This window comes from Saccopteryx leptura, chromosome 8 (genome assembly GCF_036850995.1).
Source record: "Saccopteryx leptura isolate mSacLep1 chromosome 8, mSacLep1_pri_phased_curated, whole genome shotgun sequence".
In the NCBI taxonomy this organism is placed as follows: Eukaryota; Metazoa; Chordata; class Mammalia; order Chiroptera; family Emballonuridae; genus Saccopteryx; species Saccopteryx leptura.
This window is the reverse complement of record NC_089510.1, coordinates 42,654,900-42,682,876: the sequence shown is the minus strand read 5'-3', so window position 1 is coordinate 42,682,876 and position 27,977 is coordinate 42,654,900. Positions and strand designations below refer to the sequence as shown.

At 37.3% G+C, this 27,977-nt stretch overlaps 1 protein-coding gene across 4 annotated transcripts in view; it reads right to left on the bottom strand.

Moving 5' to 3' along the window:
• ATP6V1A (ATPase H+ transporting V1 subunit A) overlaps positions 1-27,977 on the bottom strand; it is a 67,999-nt gene that overhangs the window by 6,597 nt on the left and 33,425 nt on the right. For all 4 annotated transcript variants that reach the window (XM_066347721.1, XM_066347718.1, XM_066347719.1 and 1 more), the window contains exons 2-13: positions 24,150-24,244; positions 20,936-21,064; positions 18,516-18,730; positions 18,126-18,263; positions 16,179-16,330; positions 12,352-12,514; positions 11,754-11,862; positions 8,659-8,781; positions 8,449-8,563; positions 7,432-7,495; positions 4,843-5,046; positions 3,081-3,175 (exon numbers count right to left, since the gene is read on the bottom strand). In XM_066347721.1, coding sequence (XP_066203818.1) covers positions 3,081-3,175; positions 4,843-5,046; positions 7,432-7,495; positions 8,449-8,563; positions 8,659-8,781; positions 11,754-11,862; positions 12,352-12,514; positions 16,179-16,330; positions 18,126-18,263; positions 18,516-18,730; positions 20,936-21,064; positions 24,150-24,234 — 1,592 coding nt within the window. In that variant the 5' untranslated portion in view covers positions 24,235-24,244. The remainder of the gene's footprint in view (positions 1-3,080; positions 3,176-4,842; positions 5,047-7,431; positions 7,496-8,448; positions 8,564-8,658; positions 8,782-11,753; positions 11,863-12,351; positions 12,515-16,178; positions 16,331-18,125; positions 18,264-18,515; positions 18,731-20,935; positions 21,065-24,149; positions 24,245-27,977) is intronic.

The window sequence follows — 27,977 nt, the reverse complement described above, 5'->3', positions numbered from 1 at the left end:
CCTGCTCCGTGGGGTGGGCCCCTGCAGAGCAGCTCCTCTGCTGTAACTGCAGACAGTTCTTGTGTCCAATAGGCTTGGGGGTAATTCTTTCCCACTGATGTGCCAGCAGCCATCAAGGCTCATTTACAAAAGAAGGTGCACGCAGCCCACAGCGGGGGCACTTCTGAAATGCACAGCTTGGGTGACTAAGGAGGCCATACCACTGGAGCCTACAGGACACCTGATACATAGGGTCACTCTGCTAAGATTGGAGATGTATCTGCTTTACCTAATACAGAGAAACAAACACAGGGAGGCAGCCAAAAGGAAGAGACAAAGAAACATATCCCAAATAAAAGAACAGAACAAACACTACAAAAAAAAATTCAACAAAATGGAGACAAGAAAGCTACCAGATGCAGAGTTCAAAACACTGGTTATAAGGATGCTCAATGAACTTAGTGGAGAACGTCAACAAACAGATGGGAAACATAAAAATGGAGATAGGAAGTATAAGAAAAAACCAGTAAGAAATGAAGGATACACTAACCAAAATGAAGAATACATTACAGGGAATCAATAGTAGAGCACATGAAGCAGAAGATCTAATCAGCTATTTAGAATATAAAGAAGCAGAAAACACCCAATCAGAGGCAGCAAAAAGAAAAAAATTACAACATTAAGATAGTTTAAGGAGCCTCTGGTGTAACTTCAAGAATACCAACATTCACATAACTGGGGTGCTGGAAGGAGGAGAGAGCAAGAAAAAATAATGACAGAAACCTTCCTGAACGACGGGAAGGAAACAGACATACAAGTCCAGGAGGGACAGAGAATCCTCCACAAGATGAACCCAAAGCAGCACACACCAAGACACATCATAAAATGCGGAAGTTTAACGACAGAGAATCTTTAAAAGCAGCAAGAAAAAAGCATTTAGTTACTGAGTTACCTACAAGAAAGCTCCCATAAAACTGTCAGCTAGGCCTGCCCTGTGCTGCAATGGATAAAGCATCGACCTGGAATTCTGAGGGCAGCAGTTCAAAATCCTGAGCTTGCCTGGTCAAGGCACATATGAGAAGCAACTACTATGAATTCATGCTCCTGCTCCTCACCTCCATCCCTTTTTCTCTCTCTAAAATCAATAAAATCTTAAAAAAAAAAAAAGACTAGCAGTTAATTTCTCAAAAGAAACTTTGCAGGCTGGAAGAGAGTGTCAAGAAATATTCAAAGTGATAAAAAGCAAGGACCTACAACCAAAATTATTCTATGCAGTAAAGCTATCATTTAGAATCAAGACAGATAAAAAGCTTACCAGACAAAAAAAAACTTCCCAGACAATAAAAAGCTAAAGGAGTTTATTACTAGCAAATGAGTATTATACGTCGTGTTAACCGTTCTATTTAAAAAGAAAAAGATAATATATAGATAACAAATGGCAATAAATACATATCTATCACAAGTACTTTAAATGCAAATGGATTAAATGCTCCAATTAAAGGATATATTGTGGCTAGGTGGTAACAAAATAAGACCCTTATACCTGGACTAGGCAGGGACGTGGAAGACCCAGGTTCGAGTCCCCAAGGTTGCCAGCTTGACCACAGGCTCATCTGGTTTGAGCAAGGGGTCACTCGGTCTGCTGTAGCCCCCCATCAAGGCACATATGAGAAAGCAATCAATGAACTAAGGTGCTGCAACAAAGAACTGATGCTTCTCATCTCTCTCCCTTCCTGTCTGCCTGTCCCTATCTGTCTCTGTCACAAAAAAACAAAACAAAACAAAAAGACCCTTATATATGCTGTTCACAAAAGATTCACTTCAGATCAAGAGACACAAACATACTGAAAGGAAATGGATGGAAAAAGACATTTCATAAAAATGGAAATAAAAAAAAAAAAAAGAAAGCTGAAGTAGCAATACTAACAACCAAAATGTACTTTATTTTTTAGCAAGAGACAGAGACAGAGAGACATGAAGGAAAAGAGATGTGATACTTGTAGCTGCGGCACTTTTAGTAGTTCATGGATTGCTTCTCATACGTGCCTTGACTGGGGGGCTCCAGGAGAGCCAGTGATTCCTTGCTCAAGCCAGCAACCTTGGGCTCAAACCAGCGACCTTAGGCTTCAAGCCAGTGACCTTTGGGTTCAAGCCAGAGACTATGGGGTCATGTCTATGATCCCATGCTCAAGCCAGTGACTCTGTGCTCAAGCTGGTGAGTGTGTGCTCTAGCTGGATAAGCCCGCACTCAAGCCAGTAACCTTCGGGCTTGAACCTGGGACCTCAGAGTCCCAAATTGAAACCTTATCCACTGTGCTACCACTGGTCAGGCCCAAAATGTACTTTAAAACAAAAGTTAAAACAAGAGACAACAAAGGACCCAGCAATTCTACTTCTGGGTATTCACCCAAAGAAATCCAAACACCAAACTGAAAAGACATAGACATCCATGATTACTGCAGCTTTATTTACAATATCCATGATATGAAGCAACCCAAGTGTTCATCAATAGATGAATGGATAAAGAAGTGTGCATATATACAATGATACATGACCCAGCCATAAAAAGAGTACCCTGCCATCTAGAAAACATGGATGAATCTAGAGCAGCGGTTCTCAACCTGTGGGTCGTGACCCCGGCAGGGGTCGTTAACCGCTGATCTAGAGAGTATTGTGCTGAATGAAATAAGTCATCCAGAGGAAAAACAAATGTCATACAATTTTACTTATATGTAGAATCTAAAAAAACAAACAAACAAGCTGACCAGAAACAGACTCATACAGAGAACATTTTGAAATTTGCCAGATGGAAGGGTGGTTGAGAGAAAAAGGTGAAGCAATTAAGAAGTACAAATTGGTAGTTACAGAATAGTCACGGGGATGTAAAGGACAGCATAGGGATTACGGTCAGTTATATTCTAATAACTATTTATAGTGTCAGATGATTACTAGAACTATAAGGTGATCACTTGGTAAGTCATATAAGTGTCTAATTACTAGACTGTATACTTGAAACTAATTAATGTTGTGTGTTAATGGTATTTGAAAAATTTAAAGTTATTTTAAAAGAAGGAAAAAAGAGGACTAACAGGTTAGGTTACCTGTCATAAGGAGTATAACCATTTTGTTGTAGAAAATCATCTTTGATAAGTTTGGCTACCTCCAGAGTGATTTTATCCGTTTCTGCTAGAGAAGCCTAGAAGGGAAAAAATTCGTAATTTTAGAAATTTACTTCCATGATGTGGGACCATAGTTGCAATCAATAAGCAAGCAGAAACTAACTAATCACACACAATCATCTATCATTTATAAATTCACTTCCTAACTATTTTTTGATTGATGTTCTTTTTTATTGTGGTAAAAAACATAATGTAAAACTTATCATCTTAACCACTTTTAAGTGTAGTTCAGTAGTGTACAGTATATTCACATTGTTGTGAAGCATATTTTCATAACATTTCATCTTGCAAGTCAGAAACTCTTATACCCATTAAACAACAACTTTTTTTCTTCCTCCCCCCCTGCCTCTCGTAACCACTAGTCTACTTTCTCCTTTCCATGAATTTCACTACTTTAGATACCTTATATAAGTAGAGTCATAGGGTACTTGTCTTTTTGTGACAAATACTTGTGGATGAAAAGGGGGCATGTACATGTTCAGTGACCAAAAGTAACCTCACAAGGTGATCTGATCATAGATTTCTAACTGGGCAGATCATGGTAGGTAGAATCCAATCCTTCTTAGTCTTAGTGCTCCTGAAAATATATTAATATTTTTTAATAGATCCTACCTCAACCTTCTCTAATTTTGTGGTGACAGGTACATTCTAATTCTTTTTCTTTTAAGAGGGGATATAGAGAGACAGAGCATGTGCCTAGACTGGGATCCACCCTACAACCTGTCTGGGATCAATACTTGAATCAACTCAGTTATTTTTAGCACCTAAGGCTGATGCTGGACCAACTGAACTATCCTCAGCAACCAGTGCCAACACTCGAACCAACTGAGCCACTGGCTGAGGGAGAGGAAGAGGGAGAGAAGGGGGGAGAGGGAGGGGAAGAGAAGCAGATGGTCACTTCTTTTGTGTGCCCTGACAGGGAATCAAACACAGGACTTCCACATACCGGGCCAATGTTCTATACACTGAGCAAACCAGCCAGAACCAGGTACATTCTATTTTAAGAAATAAAAGTCAATTAAGAGTTTCCCTCTCATCTACAATTAAACTAGGACCATGTTAAATACTATGAATGGTTGCAAAGAATATAAAGGCCCTAAAGACTTAGTTACTTCTTTTAATTGACCACTCTGAAGTGAAAGGCCCTCCTGTTAAATGTGGCAAAACTCTCTAGCCACTATGACCAAAACAATAAAACTTAAGAGGTTAAGAGGCTAGTGGTTTGTACTTCCTTTCTTTCCTTATACTCACTGTAAGAGCCCTGAACTGCCATGTGGACACCCCACACAGAGACGGACTATTCCAGCCGTCCTAGCCCAGTCACCAGACATGTGAGAGAAGAAACTTTCAGATAACTCCAGTCTAAGCCATCACATGACTGCAACTGCATGTGGATCCCAAACAAAAATGCCCAACTGAGCAGATCAAACCCAAAGTCGTGAACAGTAAAACACTTTTAAAGCCACCGACAGAGTGATTTGCTACTCATCAATAGAAAATCAAAACAATAATCACCTTACCTTTCACAACACAAGTAGGTCCTTAAGTATCTGCTGGATAAAGGAATAATCTATAATTCTATTAGTTTATAAATATTTAATAAGTACTCACTGGGCTAGGCAGAATCTGCATATCCAAGGTCCTACCTGTCCTTACAACACTCCAATGAGATTTTACAACTCACCTTTCCCACAAGCTGCACAATTTCTGCCAGATCTTCTTCCTCCTGCAGAATCTCCTTAGCTTTGGTCCTCAGAGGAACGAACTCTGTGAAGTGCTTGTCATAGTACTCGTCTAAGGCACGCATATATTTGCTGTAGCTGATTAGCCAGTTGACAGAGGGGAAATGCTTACGTTGGGCTAATTTCTTATCTAAGCCCCAGAACACCTAATTTAAAAATTAAACAAACAAAAATTATTTTTCTTAAAAATAAAAATTTAAAAAGTATGGTGGTATTTGTTCTAAATATGCAAATCTAGGCTGACCAGTGGTGGCGCAGTAGATAGAGCATTGACCTGGGATACTGAGGTCACAGGGTCAAAACTCTGAGGTCGTCGGTTTGAGTGTGAATTGACCCCATGGTGGCTTGGCTTGAGCCCGAAGGTCACTGGCTTGAGCAAGGGATCACTGGCTCAGCTGGGGACCCCCTCCCTGTCCAGTCAAGGCACATATGAGGAGTAATCAATGAACAACTACAGTGCTGCAACTACAAGCTGATATTTCTTTTCTCTCTCCTTTTCCTGTCTCTCTCTCAAAAATAGTATTTTTAAAAACATGCAATTCTATACACATTTTGTTCAAATAATGTATCTTTTTAGTACATACCAAGTATAATTGAAATATAATAAAACTTGCAATTAAAAATATATTTCTTTCAGTTTCAGGATGGGTAGTATTAAAATTTGCTGGCTCTGGCTAGACAGCTCAGTTGGATGGAATATAATCCTGATGCACAAAGGTTGCGGGTTCAATCCCAGTCAGGGAGCATACAGAAACAAAATCCATGTTTCTGTCTCCTTCTCTCTCTGAAATCAATCAATAAAAATATCACCCAGGGTGAGGTAGTTCAGCTGGCTAGAGCATCGTCCCAAAGCACAGAGCTTGCCGGTTCGATCCCTGGTCAGGGCATAAAGAGAATGATGTTCCTATCTCTCTCTCTCTCTTTCCCCCTTCCTCACTCTCTAAAATTAATAAAATAAACACTAATTTTCTAATTTATCTGAATTTCCTTAATAGTGTGTCAAATCAAATAGACAAAAAGAAATTTGTTGTTAGGAACATTCTTACGGTACAATATAAACTTACTGAGATAAAGTAGACACTTCACTTTGATTTTAAAAAACCTCTAAATGTTCTGATTAAATTCAGTTCCCTATCACGAAGGGCCAATTCAGTAAGACCTGATAGTTATTTTTCTGAGGCCAAACGTTCACAGGTATTTTATATATCTTTAACTTTGTTCCCCATTTTCCTACAATTTAAACCTTTTAGCAAAAGTTAAAAACCTTGAGAGTTGTAAATTGAGTCTCTACCATTTTCTTTAATATGATGACAAAAACATAAGCAAGTATTTTACTTTTCCCACATGTATAATATATATACTAATGAATACATCAACTTTTTCTCTTTTTTTTACTATAGCCCTATGTCTACACATCTTACATTCAGGCTTCTTTTAATGGCTAAGTTGGCTAGCTGTCCACTAACTTTCCAGCCTTGTCACTGGGAAGCAGCTGCCCAGGCAGAAAGTACATTGTCTCAGCTTTGTTTTCACCTGGTTTGGCTAACAGAATAAGAGGAGTGTCATATCGGAGCCAAGGTTCACAAAGGAAGCATGCCTTCTCCAGTTTCCCCTGTGGCAGCCAGATGCAGATTACCAGGCTCGGAGAGAACAGCCACAGCGGGAAGAGCCATGCATTACTACTGAATGGAAAAGAGCTGCCCTCTGATAGAATTATCTGCCTGGACCGTACCATGAAGAGAAAGCAAACTTTTACTAAGTTTCTGCCATGACACATTTTTGGACCTATTTGTTTCTACCTAGGGTTACTCAAAGTGGTAGTACTACTCTAACACTAATAAAACTTTACTACCCCAGATATATTTCCCACTTATAGGTATTGTTTAGTTTAAACCTCAGGAAAAGAGCTAAGAAATAACAGAGAAAATTAAAGGCTCTCAGTGAAAGAACGTCCTTAAAACACTAAAAGAGATTTTAGGCCCTGGCCGGTTGGCTCAGTGGTAGAGCGTCGGCCTGGCGTGCAGAAGTCCCGGGTTCGATTCCCGGCCAGGGCACATAGGAGAAGCGCCCATCTGCTTCTCCACCCCTCCCTCCTTCCTCTCTGTCTCTCTCTTCCCCTCCCGCAGCCAAGGCTCCATTGGAGCAAAGATGGCCGGGGCGCTGGGGATGGCTCCTTGGCCTCTGCCCCAGGCGCTAGAGTTGCTCTGGTTGCAAAAGAGCGACGCCCCGGAGGGGCAGAGCATCGCCCCATGGTGGGCAGAGCGTCGCCCCCTGGTAGGCGTGCCGGGTGGATCCCGGTTGGGCGCATGCGGGAGTCTGTCTGACTGTCTCTCCCTGTTTCCAGCTTCAGAAAAATACAAAAAAAAAAAAAAAAAGAGATTTTACATTGCCTACTCTTTAGTGACTCGATTAAATACTTCACGATGATTTGGATTACTCCGGAACAGGCAGCGGGGGTGGTGGAAGGTGGTGAGCTCACAGATGACTACAAGGTGGTGAGCTCACGGATGACTACACTAGAAAAAATATACCTGAACAATGCCAAGAGTAGCAGATGTAACTGGATCAGAAAAATCACCACCAGGTGGAGAAACTCTAAATTTAAAAGAAAAAAAGTCATTAGAAATGCTTATTAAAAAAGAAAAATACTTATAAAAAAACTTGTATATGAAAGTCAATTTTAATGTAAATGGTAAATGATGTTTTAATATACTTTAGTAATTAATGATCTTTGGGAAGAAAACCTTACAAAAAATCTTAAATTAGAAATCAGTACTAATTTACAACAAATAAAAATGATAACAATTACAGTCCTCCTCGCCATATCGCAGTTCACTTTTCGTGGTCTCACTGTATTGCAGATTTTAAATTGTATGTATCTAATTTTGTATCGCGGATTTTTCGCTATATCACGAGATTTTGCGGTACATAAGTATTTTTATATATTATTTTAATTATTTTTGTGGTAAAATAAGCAAATTAAGTGTGGGAAAGGTTAATAACAGTGTGGGAAAGATTTATAAGAGTGTGGGGAGGGTTTACAAAGACTTAAAATATATATAAATAATAAAATAAATACAAGGTCACTACTTCACAGATTTTCACCTATCGCAAGGGGTTTCACCTATCATCTAAACCCCGCGATAGATGAGGGACCACTGTTAACACTTTCTAGTACGAGAAATGAGGCAGATGTTTATTATAAGCAGTTTCATTATTCTAATCAAATACATGAAGCAGGAAGGAAGGAAAAGCTCAGAACAAAGTATGGCTTTACCTAGTGATCATGAATCTGCACCTTGTTTCTATCATAATATAATCTTACCATAACATGTCTATAATTTTCTAAGTTGTTCCTAGGATATTGTGACTGATATGTAATAATCAGTTCAGTCACATTTATGAAACCAGAGCAGACAAATGGCCTAAAAAGCTCCTTGGCTGACTCAAGTGCAACCTGCATGAGAATCACTGTCCTCAGAGGGGGCTAAATATTTAAAATAAATGACCCTTTTTCCCTTTGAAAAATAAACAGTTTAGGTGCTTACGCTCCTACAATGCTGACACTCCCTTCTCTTTCAGGATTTCCCAGACATTTCACCCTGCCTGCTCGCTCATAGAAAGAGGCCAGTCGGGCACCAAGATATGCAGGATATCCACTATCTGAAAAATGAAAGAGAATTTTAACAGAGAGGTTCTAGGGCAGCCCTCCCAAACCTTTCAGACTTGCTTACAAAATAAGAAATACAAACACTTACCTGCAGGCATTTCAGCTAAGCGACCAGAGATTTCTCTAAGGGCCTCAGCCCATCTAGAGGTGGAGTCAGCCATCATACTGACGTGATAGCCCATGTCACGGAAATATTCTGACAGTGTAATTCCTAAATTGGGAAGAATATTATGAGTTATAATCCTGACTTTTTCACCCTTGAGAAAACTTTTTAAAAGATATTCTTGCACTTATTAAAAAATTATTGATTGATTGATTAGAGAGAGAGAAGCAATCATTTGTTGTTCCAGTTAGTTATTCATTGGTTGCTTCCCATATGTAGTCTGACTGGGGATTGAACCCATGACCTTGGCATTTTGGGAGGATGCTGTAACTGACTGAGCTAACAGGCCAGGACCCTTGAGAAAACTTTAAAGCAGTACGTACACGAGATAGACTGCTGTTTCACCAAAATTTTTTGTTCTTTTGGGCACACATCTGAATTATACTTGCTAGTCTCCTTTACATTTATATGTGGCCATATACTAACTAATCTCTAGCTAATGGAATATGCCAAAGTAATGTGTTTCATTGCCAGGAAAGTTACGCAACTTTTCATGTTCTTTCTTCGTTCCCGCTCACTGAGAGCGAGAGAGCTCCCAGGAGCTCTGGGAGGCATGTGCTGAATGAAATAAGTGAGTTCTTTTCAGCCTAGGTCTCAGCCCGGAATGACAAAGGAAAGAGTCTCCTGAACATCTTAAAGAAACATCTATTATATTAAGTAATTATATTTGGGTTTATTTGTTTCCACAGCCTAGTCTTCCTTAATATAATATACATTTTAAAAAGTAGAAAAAGACTTTTTCTATTCTTATCCCTATTAAGTTTGAAATTTATTTCCAATATAACTTTTGTCTTTGTACCACACATATACGTACCAAGAAACCATCAGCTAGCTTGTTAGGTTATTTTTCAAAAGTAGCATGTTATTAACATGAGTCAAGTCTTACTTATCCAGATCACTGTGCTATGCAGATCAGGTCCTGTCCTATAAAATTACATGCAGTAAACCACTTAGAAGAAGCTAATACAGAGGGAGAAGGCCTGGGTTCTAGCTCCTGTTCTGTCATTAACATTAGCAAAGTAACTTCATTTCCCAGTGTGGCTTCCTAATATGGTAAAATAATAAAACTCTTGCCCTATCTACCTATACACATCAGATTAAATAATACACATAAATGCCCTCTAAAAAGTACAAAGAACTATGTGGCTCTAAGAAGGTGCAGTGGTCTCTGTATTATAAAAGTCCCAAAATCTATGGCCCTAATTCCTTTATTTTAGCAGTAAAGAAACAGAGGCTTGTATTAGGTAAAACAAAATAGTTGCTGAAAACTCAGCACTTAGCTCTTTATCATAGTACTTATTTTAGAATAAAAAATACTGATTTCTGAGGCTTCCAAAAAATAGTTTCATGAACAAAGTCTTTAAGAAGTACTACTTATCATTATTAAAGCTTAAAAAACAATAATTATTATATGTTTCAATCTGGTGATGGGATCAGGTCCTCTCATACAAGATGGGTACATTTTTAAGTTTCTATGATGACATTCACTAGCACTTATGAAAATCAGAAAGACTTGGTAGAAGAGACAATTACGCAAGAATAAACATTAAAGAAGTTTCACAGACCTGAAGATCCGCGCCAACAAGGGGAAAATAACACCTCAGACAAAATCAAAGAATGAACAAACTGGGAAAGCATTTGCAACTCATGACTAATAAAAGACTAATTTCAAAGAGCTTTTACAAATCAGTATGAAAAACAAATACTATCCAAAAGGAAAATTCCCAGAAGGCAGTTTTCAAAAGACTAATATACACAGGAAAGACAATAGCTCACTATTAAGAAAAACAGATATCTAACTGACCAAGTGGTGGTGCAGTGGCTAGAATGTCGGCCTGAGACGCTGAGGACACAGGTTCGAAACCCTGAGATTGCCAGCTAGAGCACAGGCTGACCAGTTTGAGCATGGGGTTGCCGGCTTGAGCGTCGGATCATACCCCATGGTCGCTGGCTTGAGCCCAAAGGTCACTGGCTTGAAGCCCAAGGTCATTGGCTTGAGCAAGGGGGCACTATCTCCGCTGGGGCACCCTGGTCAAGGCACATATGAGAAAGCAATCAATGAACAACCAAGGTGCCACAACAAAGAATTGGTGCTTCTCACCACTCTCCCTTCCTGTCTTTCTGTCCCTATCTGTCCCTCTTGCTGACTTTCTGTCTTTGTCAAAAAAGAAACAAAAAGTTTTCAAGGATAGAAATACAATAAAAAATTTTTATTAAAATTTTTAACAAATAGCCAAACTCTTTTAAAAATAGCCAAACTATCATTAAAATTTAAAGGCAATAAAATAAAATAAAAATCCTTAGAATTGAAGGAATATAGTTTCCATTTCCTTTCTTGAAGAAACCTCCAAAAATTTTAGCCAACCCCAACACAAATGGAGACGTTGTAACCAAAAAACTGCCAGTGAGCACTGGCTCCATTTTACTGTATCTCTAAGACCAATAAAGATATTGGACTTTTGGTTACAGAACGGAAAGTAAATAATTATAAATGCTAAAATGTAGAAACAAAAGTACCAAAAGCTGGAATGGAAGTGGGAGCAAAGATGGAAGGTACTATACAAACACACTGATACTCTTTATCTTTTATATCCAGGAGTCAAAATACAATAATTCAGAACTAATGATTCAAGTTACACAGATATAAGTATATTCAGATAGACTGATGGTAAAAAGTGTAAGAAAAAAACACAAACATTGATTGGTAGAAGGTAAGCCATTTTATAGTCATTAAAAAGACTGGGGCTGCTTTATAAATATCTTATATTGACATATTCTTAAGATATAAGTAAAATATATTTTTTAAGCTAGGGATATATTTGTAGGTACAGAGTATATCTACTGCTCACAAAAATTAGGGGATATTTCAAAATGAAAATAAAGTGATAAAATATCCCCTAATTTTTGTGAGCAGTGTATTTTAGAATGAAAGAAAAGTTCTTTGGAAAAGAAAAAGTTTGGTGCTAGCTCTAAACTTAAAAACAAATGTTAACTGCTTCTATTCTAATTCATATACTCACCAGTGTAAATAGAGGCTTCTCTGGCAGCCACAGGCATGTTGGAGGTATTGGCTACCAAAGCTGTCCTCTTCATAATCGACTCTATCTTACCATCAACTTCCATGGTGAGCTAGAGGCAAATTAAATATAATTATTTTAGTCTTTTTTTAATACTTGTCTATATTTAATCTCTTCTACTCAGCGTTGCCAAAGTAATATTCCTCATCACTCCAACCTCTTCTCCCTGCCCCACTGTGCTGTAAAAATGATAACCCCTATTCCATTTCCTGAAAGAAACCCATTATTTTATGGAAAAAGGAATATTACCACAGAACCCTAGCAATCATACAAAGCCTATTATCTAATATATCTTTCTCCAATAACTAAAAACCACCAGCCCAGACCACAAAAAGAAACTTTCAAGAGTCTGGCTGAAAAATTCAAACTCCTTCCTTGAATATATAAATTGAATCACAAATATAACTAGAATATTACTTAAAATATTCTAGACACATGAGAACGATGCTTCAGATCTAACACAAAGCTTTATTAATTTCTAGGGAAAGTTGATTAGTAGTATTTTCTCTAAAATAGAATTTGGAACTTTATAGACACATACCTCTGGGAAGTCCCGGAGGACTTCAGACATCTCGTTTCCTCTTTCCCCACACCCTACATAGATGATTACGTCACTGTTGGAATACTTGGATAGGGACTGCGATATCACTGTCTTTCCACAACCGAAAGCCCCAGGGATTGCGGTCGTTCCTCCCTGTACACATCTGAACAGAAAAACTAAGCGTGAGCTATTTCACTTGCTCATAAATCGTAGTGAATAAAATAGGTAAGTGGCACAGAACTGTAAGTGAAAGAAAGTAGTCTGAAATATTTTCACCTGTATCTATAACATATACATTTACAAAGATAGATATAATTGCTCTCCTGGTTTGTACCTAGAATAGTGTTATGGCTTTTTTCATCATTGGTCATTGCTATTATCTTTAATACTGAAAAGTGGAAATATAATCCACAAGGTACCTTAGGAAAAGGAACATACACAAAAAAATAAGATAAATAAAATACTACTAAGATATTCTAAATGCTTGCAAAAATTAGTTCATGAAAGGACAATATATGAATTAAAGCTAAAATAAAAATATAAACTACTTTTGAAAGTTGTCTCCTGAGGCAAAAAATAAAACTTTAAATTCACATCTCACTGTGGATGAAAAAAGACTTTTAGAAAGGTGTTAGGTCAATCCCTTTCTATCCATCCAGTAACTATGCCAAAGTACTTCCTGGGCACTACACACTGTGCTCGGAGATGCTAGGACAACAGTAAATAAGACAGCCACGTTTCTGTGCTCAGAGCACTCACATTCCAGGGGGTGAACGGCAGTCAGTTGGTGATTACTGTACAATTTAGCAGCCACTTTCAAACTTTCCCTGAAAAGTGGCAGTGGAGAATGAAATACTCTTAAGAGCAGAGGAAAGTGAATGTTGCAGTATGTGTGTGGGGGGGTAGGAGGATCTGGGCAGGAGAAATGAGATGTAACAGTAAGGGAAATTTCTTTGTAGTATTGTGTTTTATCATAAAAATTCACTGCAACATTGCATTCTTATAATAATCAATATTTTAAAGGTATAATACTAACATGAATTTAAATATTTTTTCATCTAAACCTTTCAGTGACTGATAAATTCAGAAGGCATGTCCACTAATCTTACGGCTTTCTACATAACTTTCAAATCACTATTAATCTGGGGAGGGGAGGCAGAGCTGGGTGATCCCTAGTTTGGAATTTTAGCAATCCAGTGTGAAAGTGCTATCATAGAACACAACCAACGCCTGACCTGTGGTGGCGCAGTGGATAAAGCATCAACCTGGAATGCTGAGGTCGTTGGTTCAAAACCCTGGGCTTGCCTGGTCAAGGCACATATGGGAGTTGATGCTTCCAGCTCCTCCCCCTCTCCTCCCCCCCACCTCACTAAAATGAATAAATGAAATGCAAAAAGAAAAAGAAAACAATTAAAATGTTGTGGGAATTCATAGGAAGGGGTGTAGTCTAACACTAGATTGGAGTGGGGTTAGAAACGTCTCCCTGAAAATAGCTAAGACCTGAAAGGAAACAGAAATCAGTCAGATCAAGGGAAATAATATTTTCAGCATAGGGAACAACACTGCTAAAGATTCAAGAGGAAGCACTGCTTGAGAAATTAATCTCAGTATGCCTATGAGATGGTATAGAAGAAGGAACTGGGGAGTTAAGTGGCTGAGACAATACTGAAAGGTAAGCAATGGCAAGATCAAGGGTGGCTTTGCAAGGAGTAGGACATGTATTTATCTTAAGAGCAATGAAGAAAACATAAAAGAGCACTTAAAAGATTTCAAGCAAAACAGTGCAAGTCAGATGTGTAATTTAAATGGATCACTATGAAATATAGACAGCCACTTAGAAAGAAAGTAAGACTGGAGATAGGAAGTCTGATTAAATGTGATTATTGTAGGAATTAGGGTAAGGGCCTTAATTAGGGCCATGGAGAAAGGATGAAAGATGTAGATAAAAAATATTTAGAGAACAGAATAAAAGTACTTGTTCAATAATTAGATGTGGAAGGGTAAGAATGACCCTTGAGCGAAGCAACAAAGTTTAAATTAGGTGTCCACTGGCTGGATGATAATGACATTTGTTGAGGGTGGCAACAAAGAAAGATGAGCAAATTTCAAGGAAGTGATGATTAGGTTGATTATTGTAGTTTTGAACATACTGACTTTGAAGTACCTGTCGAACATTCAAACAGAGAGGTATAATCAGAAGGGTTTTACATATGAGTCTGGAACTCAGAAGAAAGTTGGGAAGAAGAAACAGATTTTGGACTCCTTATATATAGATGAATATTTAAGTCAGAGTGGATGAAGTCATCCTGGAGGGTAAGATACAGGATGAAGACAAAGGCCCTAAAGACGAAAAACTCTTAAGAAATATCAAAATTACAGGAGAGTAAACCTGCAATGGAGAGTTAGAACTGTGGACAGAAGCTGACAGGAAGAACCAAGAAAGAAGGTGTTTTAAGGAGGAAGGAGTAGAAAAAATATGTAGTTACATGAATTAAGAAAATACTAAAACTTATTCATTGAATTATCGGTATGGAAGTGACTAATGACGTGGGAGTGGTCTGAGCCGGGGGCAGAGCAGGACAGTGCATCAGAGGGGGAGAAGTAGAAACAACTGTTCATTCTTCCCAGAGCTGTGGCTGGGAAAATGAGAGCAGTGGAAGGGAGAAAGGAAAAGGGTTGACTGTAGATCTTTCTTTCACTAGATGGGAGATAAAGGGAAGATAACTGATAAAGGGAGGTCTCTAAGGAGACACGAGGTGGGAAAAGCTCCATAGACAGAAAAGGGGATGAACAGGAAAGTATGTTAGTTCAGCCTGGAGGCAGAAACTGAAGGAGTTCCAAATCTGATGACCTCTTTAGTTCTCTGTGAAGGTTCTAATATGATCATTTGTTCAGAATGATGCAGAAAGAGTAGACCTGAAGATCTGAGCCAGGTGGAAAGGTTTCAGATTGGGGAAGATGATTAGGAACTGCAGAAGGACTGCTACACTGTAATGAGATCAACTTGCATTGATTATTTTCTTTTCTTATCAGCCTGTGCATAGACTTGGGAGGAGATAACTGATATCACAGTTAGAATTTTGCCAGGTAGGTATAACAGAAGACAAAGGAACAAGACAATTTAGTACACTAGCAAACATTTGTAAAAGTGGTAAGACTATCAAATTTAAACTGAATAATGAAAAGATATAAAAAAGGAAGTGCTGACTGATAAGAATGAGAACATAACAGAACAATTCCCAGAGCAGGTTTGAGGGGCAAGAGATTGAAGGGTAAGTGAGATGTATGGGTTTGGTGGTCAGAGGTTGAGGGAGTTACTTTATCATAGCTTCAGTCTTTTCTGTGACTTAAATGAAGTCATTTGTTGAAAAGCAAAGCAGGGTAGAGTGAAGGCTGCAATTTAATGTGAAAGGAGGTTTCTGAGTATTTGATGAAGAAAATGGCAAAGAGCAGATGACAAATTAAGAAAGATTAGTAGGGAGCATAGAGAGGCTAGTTTATTTTAGAAATCATCAATTTATAGTGATACTAATCTAATTCTAGAATAACGTAAGAAAAACAGTTATATTGTTTTGGCAAAGATTTTCTTCTGGAATTTTTTTCCAAGTTTTAGAAGTCATGTTTTTCTTTTGCAATTGTAAAAAAAAAAAAAAATTAAGCCTTCAATGGTTTGAGTCTATAATAAACATTGGCAGTATAAAAATATATTTAATTCTCTAGATAACATTTATTACAAAATTAACACAAGAAACCTTCATCTATAAAAAGTGAAACAATAATCACATACAGTAATTCTGAGGGAAAGCTGGGATATAGCTCAAACTTACGGAAATAGGGCATCAAGGACTCTCTGGCCAGTTAACAAAGGATGATTAGCTGGCAGCTTCTCAGTGACAGGCCGAACTTGCCGTACAGGCCATACCTGGACCATGCTGAACTTCTCCTTTATACCTTCAAATTCAAGCTCCAAGACAACATCCTATAAAAACACATCAGGATTTGAAGTACAGTCAAATGTATAAAGATTCATTCCTCGGCCCTGGCCGGTTGGCTCAGTGGTAGAGCGTTGGCCTGGCGTGCGGGAGTCCCGGGTTCGATTCCCAGCCAGCGCACACAGGAGAAGCGTCCATCTGCTTCTCTACCCCTCCCCCTCTCCTTCCTCTCTGTCTCTCTCTTCCCCTCCCTCAGCGAGGCTCCATTGGAGCAAGGATGGCCCGGGCGCTGGGGATGGCTCCTAGGCCTCTGCCCCAGGTGACAGAGCGACGCACCGAGGGGCATAGCATCGCCCTTGGTGGGCGTGCCGGGTGGACGCATGCAGGAGTCTGTCTGACTGTCTCTCCCCGTTTCCAGCTTCAGAAAAATACAAAAATAAAAAATAAAAAAATAATAATAAAAATATTCATTCCTCTAAAATCAAGGAACACCAGATTCTTCTTGGGGTTTGGGAGGTATTATGTGAAAGTGGGAAGGGAGATTTAGACTTTATACTGTAAACCTTTATATTCAGTTCTAATTTTTAAATTCAGATGGGCTTAATATTTTAATGATTAAAAACAGTTTAGGAATTTTTGAGAAAGAGATATCTCAAGTAATAAAGAAATAGTTAAAGTAAATTATGTAAATATACATAGGGAGAAGTCTTGAAGGACACAGAAGACATTCCTGGGGCTGAGGGAGATGAAAAATGAGTGTTTTTATAAATTAGTTTCCATTCTGTTTTATTTTCTTTATTATAATGTTTCTATACTGCTTTAATGAAAAACACTTATCTATTAAAGAACCCCAAAATATTTAATAAGGTTAGATATTTAAAATATTTACAAAAGCAAAAAGATAATAAGTAATACTCTAACATTCATTATAAACATTGACATGATTTCAACTATTCCTAAAGAAATCTGTAATTTTGTTGATACAAGAACAACTTCAGGCTGGTTCTTCCACGTTAAGAGTGAATGAGTCTCTATACTAGTGAGTTATGGCTAGATGATTACCTACTATCCCAATCTTAACTCTTGTTCTCTATATGTTATACAGCACAGACTTATTCTTGTGAAATAAAAAAAATATTTTTTATCACATTTTACTGGGAAAAATTGATATGTTACAATGGTCTTCTCAGTATATATCTTCATACCCACAGAGACTATCAAAGGGCTAGTGTACTATCTATAACTAAGGACTAATTTTTAAATGGCACACCCATAGTAAGAATTCATATAATCCATTATGCAACTAATTATGTGACTATAGATTGACAATAAAATCAAACTCTATACTGTCTAAAGAATCAGAGCTTTAAATAATGTAGCATAAGTTAACAAAGTAGAAAAATGTTATACTAAATATTTCTCTATCTTAAAAAAAACCAGTATGGTCCTTTATTACCTTCACCTTATAAGAAACTGGATGTAACATACAGCACAGAGAATATATCAGTAATATTTGCATGATGACAGATAGTTATTAGGCTTACTGTGGTGATCACATCATAAGGAATATAAATGTCAAATGACTATGTTGTACACCTGAGCCTAATATTGTATGACAACTATATTTTAACAAAATGGTTTAAAAAAAACAAAACACCTTTGTTTTTGTATTCCCAAACCCAAGTTAAAAATAAAATAGTTAAATAAAAATATAATTATGGGAATTACTTAAAACCTATACATTCAATAACAATTCTGTAACTATATATTTAGGGCACTAAATCTGGACAACTAGCATATATAAGTAGGACCACTCTGTGAGATAGTTTGTATGATACTTACAGAAGTATCATAGTTTCCAGGTGGAGCGATGTAAGTTACAGTTCCTCTGTTTCGTGGGGGTAACATGATTTTGTGTTTGATGAGTGAATTCTCATTGACAATTCCATAAATATCTCCACCAGTGATGTGACTACCAACCTAGAGAACAAATGCATTTCCTGTTTAATATACAAATAAATATCAAGCGGACTCACCCCTGCTATTATTAATATCATTTGCCTCACTTATTAGTAAAACATGTTAGTTCTATAATCCAAGTAGATTTCAACAAAAATTTAAAATATCCTTCTGTAGTCTATTTTTATTTGAACTAAGAGTACAAAATAATTCACTAAATATCCATTTCACATTCTTTCACCAACTTTAGATACCCTGGTTGCAAAGACATACCCGTAGGTTTTTGGAAGGTGTGAAATCCCATTTGATATCTCTGCTAAGAGCAGACACATTTACTCCTCGGGGAATGTAGATACTTTTGGTCTGATTGCTGATATCTGACAGAGGTCTTTGAATACCATCAAAAATGGCTCCCATAATGCCAGGACCAAGTTCAACTGAGAGGGGTTTACCAGTGCGGAGTACAGGATCTCCAACAGACACACCAGCTAGAAACAGTAGTTGAGGAAATCTCACTGTGAAAGTTTAGACATACTAAAAAACCAGAAATGTCACAGTTTAATAGAGAATGATACTTGAGCTAAAACAGAGATTCTCAAACTTTCTCAGTTCAAAACATCCTTAGTTTTATAACTTTTTCATAGTGACCTATGACAAAATTCATATCTAATAATTCCATTTATTAAAGTTATGTGCAAGCAACTTAATAAAGAGCATATTCAATCAAATGAGTAGCAGTTTGAAAAAAATATATACATAAAGAGAAAAAAATAGATATTGTAATTTCATTCTTAAATAATCTCAATACTTACAAATGGGATGTATGTGCCTGACAGGCATTTTACAATGTTCAAACCTTGGAATCAGACTGAATACCTGAACCATATTCATTTGCACATAATACTTGCTTTTCAGCTTCGCAATCAACAAAAACTCAGATTCACGAATATGGTATCATCAACAAGAATACAGGGCAGCCAAGTAACAAAATGGTTTATTATCTCAAGCTACTAGTTCACATGGTGTCTGACAAGACAGATGTCTAATATTTTTGTGTTAACCTCAAAAATTTAAAATATACTGGAACACCACACGAGATTGCTGCAGCGCTCACTGTTTTGGTGCAATTTGGGAAACCACAGAGAGAACCTCTCCTTAATACACTGTTTCAACTATACTACTGTACTGAAGAACATCAGTCCCTAAAAAAAAAAAAAATTGGTACCTAACAAAAACTTAAAATCTTAAGAAGAAAGTGATTTTAAAGAGGAAAAGATGGAGAAACTTATGTTATACAACTAAATGCCTTTCTAAATCTGAAACAAAAGGGAAAGGAAAAGAACAAAACCTGCATAAGCACATCGAATCCTCTTAGCTCTCATTTGCTTGTTCATAGGAGTAAAATCAGTACAATGTATATTGACAGCAATTTACGTTGATAGCAATACCTATCAAAATAAAATGCATAAATCTTGACCCAAAAATCCAACTTCTGTGAATTCATACTATAGCAACACAGTATGTAATACTGTTTATATCCGTAAAGGACTAGAAATAACTAAAATTTCTATCATTAAGGGATCGACTAATAAATTATATGATATATTCATACGATAAAATTCTATGTAGCTGAAAAAAGAAATTGGGGCTTCTAAGAATTGCTCTAGAAAGATCTACAGAGAATATTCTCATTTCTGATATTTGATTGTGAAAAATTTTAAACCACATCAAAGTTGAATATTACAGTGAACTCCATCCGCTATCCCTACCAGCTATATTCTACCAGTAATATTTTACCATATTTATCACATATCTATCTTCCACAATACATTTATTTTTAAGGGAAAAGAGCAAGGTGTGGAATAATGCATATAATATGTTATCTTTTAGGGGAAAAAAGGGAAGAAAAACATGTATTTATATTGGTTCATATACACAATTAACAAACTACAAGGATACACGATAATAAAAGGATCTAAAAAAAATGGCTGCATGCATGTGTGTGTGTTCTGAACCGGTCAAATACAGGATGACAAAGGTGAGGAGAGGAGTACCACTGTATATATATATATGTTCTTTTGTTTATTTTAAATAAAAGATAAAGGTAACAATAGAAAAATCCTTATAAAGAGAACATCCTTTTGACTAGTCATGATTTCATAGCTACAAAACCTTCTCATTTTATTTAAAATTTTCAGATGACTTTGTTTTGAATTAGCACCCTAATCCTCACACAAAACAGTTACAGGCAAACATGTAGTTTAGTATGGCAAAAGAGTTATACCCAATAAATCTTAAGTAGCCAAAGAATTAATGCTAATCCTGAGAAATAATCTAAGTAAAATACACAAATGAAGAAAAAAAAGTGGTTTTTCTTCACAAGGTTTAACTCTTTATGTCTTTATTTTTTATACAAAATTTAAAATATAGTTTATTCTACAATGTCAGCCTCTAATCAATTCCCTTATTGTTTGCAAACTACTAAAATATTAAGAACAATGAACATTCAGAAGGTAATACTAATTTCTTAACACTAATTCCTACTTTCTTCACTATACTCCTGTATAAAACAGATTTCTAACACTAACATCTCATGCTTCTGATAGCACTGGTTGTTGCTACTTCTACCTCTGCCATAAATCCTTTAAATATGACTTGTAGAAAGTGGCAAAAAATTGAACCAGAAAGGATACAAGTTTCCTCATACACCTGGATAGTAGCCATGTCACCTTCCAATCGGATAATCTCTCCAACCAACTCGCTGTGGCCCACTCGCACTAGCTCATACATGGCTGCGCCTGCCATGTTGCAGGCTGTGACCACTGAAAAGAACACAGAAATATTTTCATGACTTAAACTCTGAATAGTTATAAATTAAAACACCCAATAAATCCAATAAAACACTTTCTTATACATTCACAGGAAAAATAAAACATCCAGTATGGAACATACATATAGTTTTACAAAACGATATTTTAGCATATGATATAGAGGGAAAACAAAATAATTTCTTTTTAGGCTAAAGATTATTCATTTACATAATATACTCACAATAATCCATAATAACCCATAGTGTAAATATCAGTTTTGATTAACCCAGGTTGCTATAATTCATGAAATGATAGTTTGGGGGACAATGAAAATAAAAAAAGATAAAACTTTAGCCTGACCAGGTGGTGGTACAGTGGATAGAGCATCAACCTGGGACACTAAGGACCCAGGTTGGAAAACCAAGTTGCCAGCTTGCGCATGGGATCATAGACATGAACCCGTGGTTGCTGGCTTGAGCCCAAGGTCGCTGGCTTGAGCAAGGAGAGCCCCTCAGTCAATGCACATATGAGAATCAGTCAATGAACAACTAAAGTATCGAAACTATGTGTTGATGTTTCTCCTCTCTCTCCCTTCCTGTCTTTGTTTCTGTCTCCCTCTCTCTCTTAAAAAAACAAAACAAAACAAAACAAAAAAACTTTAAAACTAATACTGGAACAGAAGCTTTAACCAGTAGCATGATAGAATGCCACACAAGTATCACTTTGCTGTGTTATCACCATTCCTTTAATAAATAACATCTGAAACAACATTTCTACTTTCGAACACTTTATGCCAGAGATTCTTAAAACTGTCCCGGGACATGGACCTTTTCATAAACTAATGATAGGTCTATCTAGAAAAACTTACATACAATCTATAAAATTTTTTCATAGACCATACTAATGTTTATAATCAGTTACCACCACTGGGTGAAATCCTGATTAAGAATCTCTATTTCGGCCCTGGCCGGTTGGCTCAGCGGTAGAGCGTCGGCCTGGCATGCGGGGGACCCGGGTTCGATTCCCGGCCAGGGCACATAGGAGAAGCGCCCATTTGCTTCTCCATTCCCCCCCCTTCCTCTCTGTCTCTCTCTTCCCCTCCCGCAGCCAAGGCTCCATTGGAGCAAAGATGGCCCAGGCGCTGGGGATGGCTCCTTAGCCTCTGCCCCAGGCGCTAGAGTGGCTCTGGTCGCGGCAATGCCCCGGAGGGGCAGAGCGTCGCCCCCTGGTGGGCGTGCCGGGTGGATCCCGGTGGGGCGCATGCAGGAGTCTGTCTGTCTCTCCCTGTTTCCAGCTTCAGAAAAATACAAAAAAAAAAAAAAGAATCCCTATTTCTTATAAATACCGAACCAGAATTTGTACTATTTTGGACTACATTGTCTAGTAAATAAAAATTAGTTTTCTGGCAGGGAGGGAAAGCTGCACATTTTTAGATTATGTATAGGAATAAATCTATTTTTAATATTTAGCCTTCTGATATAACTGATTAAAAATATGTATTAGGCAATATTCAAGGAAAAACTATTAAAGTATTAAAATTTCATTAACTTGTGTTAGAACAATGAAAATTTATTAACTTCATAAATATTTACCTCTAATATCTACTATTATGTAAGAATTAGATGCATTGAAATATCAAAGATAACTAAAATTTTATATCATATTTCACAAATTAAAAGTATGCTATTTCTTTATCTTATTAAGTATTTAAGAATTATAAATAGGTTCTATGAATTTATTACAAATTCCAGAAAAGTATTTTTACCTATACTCTTTTGATGGTTTTGTCTTTTCCCTAAAAGTTCTTGTGTCTATGTAGCCTGTCTTTCCTAAAACTCTATGATCATCAAGGGAAAAACTGGTTCTCTGAATCACGAAAGAGACTGAAAACAGAGAAATGTACTGCTTGCCAATGAGATAGAACTCAAACAGCAAGTTCTAAATAGGAGGAGCTTCCTGGGGAGAAATAAGAGGCACAGTGACTGACAATCTTATAAGAGGCACAGTGACTAATAGTCTTCTTTGCATCAACACCAAAAAGAGTCACTACCTCCACTGTGATCAGAACAACAAAAAGACTATAGCATACGGGTTACAAAAATCTTTAAGAAAAAATGGATTCCCACTAAGAATTATAAATCAACGAGCAGGTGAATCTATGGAAACTGTGAATTACATTTTGCAGTAGGAGTATGAAAAAACAAAATGAATACTAAAATGAGATTATTTAAAATACAGCAGTATCGCCTGACCAGGCGGTGGCGCAGTGGATGGAGCATTGGACTGGGATATGGAGGACCCAGGTTCGAGACCCCGAGGTCACCAGGTTGAGCACGGGCTCATCTGGCTTGAGCAAAGCTCACCAGCTTGGACCCAAGGTCGCTGGCTCGAGCAAGGGGTCACTTGGTCTGCTGAAGGTCCGTGGTCAAGGCACATATGAGAAATCAATCAATGAACAACTAAGGTGTCACAACGAAAAACTGATGATTGATGCTTCTCATCTCTCTCTGACCCTGTCTATCCCTCTCTCTGACTCTCTTTCTGTCTGTGTTAAAAAAAAAAAAAATACAGCAGTATCCCCACGTTTTGGCAAAATAGACATAAACTTTAAAATTGCTCTCCTTTATCAGTGTCATATTCTAAGACTTCTTTTCCACAGCTAGCTGGTTATGTGATATCTGAAACACTATTCAGAAGGTATACGTAAAGAGCTAAGGTTCACACTGCTGAGACATGCTCTGAAAATATTAAAGCTCATATCAAGGTAACACATTTACAGAATTATAATTTGCAAGATATTACATACTAAAAGCTATAAACTTGAGCTTTTTAAAACTTCAGATTTAACAAAAAATAAATAAAACTGAGCAGTGATTATCTATTTACACAATAAACAAAGTATCACAAATGAGTACCTCAATAATGATCAAATTTAGATAATAAATACTAGATGAGCTCTTATCATGGAGGTATTACCTCAGTCTTATAGCAGATAATGCAGGTGCACAGAAACCTGTGTAATTTATCACTAAACACCTTGAAAAGACACAATTGAAATGAGGACTCTTTACCATTGAGATTATTATGTATTGCTTACCAGGTCCTGAGACTCCATGCACATAACCAAATGCACTTTCTGTATCTTCATTGAGTATTTTTGGTAATTTGGAGAAATCCATCATGTTAATTTACCTATGGTAAAAAAACAAAGTAAGTTATAATTACAAACTCTAAAGCAAAAGAACCAATGTAGGTAAGTCAACTCTCATCTCTGGTGATTTCTTAGTTACTACCACCTCTTCAAAGAAAAATATAAAATTCTTACAATTTGGTTAAAAGGACCTCATTCCTGGATGCTCTACAGTTAGTAAATATCAGGATTATATATGCCTATGAAAATACTCCAGAAAAATACCAACTGGTATAACAATGTGAAGTCTTCCCAATGGTTTATCCAGCCCTACATCTTACCCTCTCCCCTATTATCTCTCTGACCTTCTTTCCAATTACTTTTCCCTTAATTATTCTGCATATACAGGCATGGGCAAAATTAGGTTGACAGTTGTAATAGAAATAAATAATAATACATTAATAAACCCCGTTTCGTGTACTCAACAACTATAAATCTACTTTTGCCCTCCTCTGTGTACCCTAAACTCTGTCATTTTTCAAAAACACAAATACATTCTGCCTCAAGGTCTTTTGTACATGCTGTTCCTTCTTGGAGTACTCCTCTTGCAGATATCTGCCCTATCCCTCCTCAGGTCTTGACTCAGCTGCCCCCTACTCCCAAGAAGCTTCTCTACCCATCTATTTAAAATCATAACAAACCTCCCTCCACCGTCACTGCTTTATTTTCCACCATCTAACAAATTATACCTTACATTTAATTTTAATTTAATTTTAATGTATTATTCATCTTTAAAATTATTCTGAAAGCATTTTTTCTTGTTTTTTTTTTTTTTGTTTTTTTTTAAGTGGAACACATAACAGTTTAAGCAGTACAACCTCTTTTCTTTATAGATGTGCAAACTGAAAAACTTAAAGAATGAACTATTCAAGTCCAAATAGAAAACTGGTGGCAGATCCCAAAGTAGAAAGTTTATTTTTGACCACTGGTCTTTTGTTTTAGATTTTGTTCATTTTAGAGAGGCAGAGGAGAGAAAGAGAGAGAGAAAGAGAGAGAAGGGGGTGGGGGGAACAGGAAGCATCAACTCCCATATGTGCCTTGACCAGGTCAGCCCAGGGTTTCGAACCGGCACCTCCGCATTCCAGGTTGACACTTTATCCATTGCGCCACCATAGGTCAGGCCCACTGGTCTAACTTAATAATTATTGACATTTAATAATGAAGATAAAATACAAGTACATATAAAAAGCTAAATAAAGTCCCCAAAACAACCATAAAGTAAGGGCCACAGACAAGTAATAAAGTATCAAATAATATATACTAAAAGTTAAAAGATTAGAATGTTTAGGGAAGACTTGTTGAAGGTCAGATAGAATTTAGATAAAATAGAAAGGAAAACAAGGATAGTAGAAGCATTCCAGGTGGGAAAATTACAAGGACAAAATAATGGAGAGAAAATTTATAAAAACTTAACAGAACAACCTGCAGAATAAAAGGGTTATATCAGGGCATCAGTGAGAAATAAGGATGCAAAAGTAGACTTATTTGTGGTTCTTGAAATAAATGCCAAGTGGATTTGATCCTACAAACAACAGGAAATAAGTGAAGACTGAGGGAAAGCTTCTTTGGGAAAAATTATGTTAATTTAACAAATTAAATTGAAAAGCTCTTGTTACGGCTTGAGTGTCAATGGAATTCAATTTATTATTTGTTTACTGAGTTCCTACCAATGAAAAAGAACTGTGGGGAAAAAAAAGTAATAGGCCTCAAGTATGTGGACATCTCGGGTTCAGTCCCTGGTCAGGGCACACATGAGAAGTGACCATCTGCTTCTGTTCCTCTCCCTCTCCTTCTTCTCTCTCTTCCCCTCTCACAGCCACTGGCTCGACTGGTTTGAGCTTTGGCCCTGGGCACTGAGGATATAGCTCAGTTGATTCGAGCATTGGCCCCAGATGCGGGTTGCCAGCTTGATCCTGGTCAAGGCGCATAGGGGAGTCTGTCTGTCTCTCTCTCTCCTCCTCTCACTTGAAAAACAAACAAACAAACAAAAAAGGCTCACCTAATCATTTAAAAAAAAAAAAAAGAAAGAAAGAAAAGAAAAAAGGAAAGGAACTGTGATAAATGTAGGAAATAAAGATAGTCAGTAAAAGGAGTTTTCACTAGTTTTAAACAACTGTACTATATAAAGGAAAATGACTTACATATTCAAAGTGACCACACACTGAACGTTGAGGAGAAACTGATTCGGATGTGGGAGAGTGTTAACTAATGTGGATGAAGTAGAGGGAACAGGTGGCTAATAAGTAGGTTTGAGGCTGACTGAGCTGAGTCCAGATACAAAGAGGAAAGCCAAACCCTGAGCCGTGGGGGATTAATTCCAGGGGGATTAGGAGTATTTTTTAGTCTTTTTAGAGTTACCAACAGATCACAAGGAGAACCATATATTCCATGGAAAACAATTTGAAATCCATTAACCAGGGTATCAAGAAATTGTTGAGAGGAGTATAACAATAGTCATTAACAGAGGGGTTCTGGTCTGATATACTAGTGCCATCAGAACGGAGATGGTGGACAGGGCTAGAACTGAGTGATTAAAGAAAGAGGCAAGAGGGAAAACACGATTAAACCATTTGAAGATGTGGGAGACAATACAAGTGAGTCAAATATGATCTAAGGAGCAGGGAAAATACCAAGAAATTGAGGACCATATTGGTGATAAGACAGAGATAGACTACCATTAGGTTGGTCTTTTATGACAAAGATGAAGAAAGGGTGTAAAAAATCAGAAGTTGCCTGACCAGGCAGTGGCGCAGTGGATAGAGCGTCAGACTGGGATGCAGAAGACCCAGGTTCGAGACCCCCGAGATTGCCAGCTTGAGCGTCGGCTCATCTGGTTTGAGCAAAAGCTCACCAGCTTGGACACAAGGTGCCTGGCTTGAGCAAGGGGTTACTTGGTCTGCTGAAGGCCCGCGGTCAAGGCACATATGAGGAAGCAATCAATGAACAACTACTAAGGTGTTGCAACGTGTAATGAAAAACTAATGATTGATGATTTTCATCTCTCTCCATTCCTGTCTGTCTGTCCCTGTCTATCCCTCTCTCTGACTCACTTTCTGTCTCTGTAAAAGATACATAAATAAAATTAAAAAAAAATCAGAAGTCATGTTATTGAATTAGAAAAAGTAAACCAGATACTACAGTCACAAATTTCACAATAAAGAACACAAGAATATTTCAGGGTCCTCACTAGGAAAATTGGAAGACTGGCATATGAGGGAGGAAAGAAGTAAGGAAAGGAGAAAACTGGTTTACCAGGATTTTCAACTTCCTAAAAAAGGGGCTACTGATTAAGCAGGTATGGACTGCAAATACTGGAATATAAAAAGATGAGACAAGTTTTTCTAGACACTACTAAGATAACAGGAGAAAAACAATGTTTAAGGACAAACATTTATTTGGGAAATGGGCTGGGCAAAATCTTTAAAGTCACAGTGAACAAGCAAATGAGGTCAACACAAATCAAAGATTTAAAATTTAAATTCAAAGATTTCTAAAGTCAAAAGAGAACTGTACAATGACATAGTTTAACTTCCTCCCCAAAAGAGTATTTCCTCCAATGCATTCATGATACATGGTCATCTGTCTATTAAAGTGGAAATGGCACAACATGTCGAGTCAGCAGACTTGAGACACAAGCTGATTCTGCAAGTGACATGCTACAAATCAGAAGTTTTTTTTGTGTGTTTTTTTTGTATTTTTCTGAAGCTGGAAATGGGGAGAGACAGTCAGACAGAC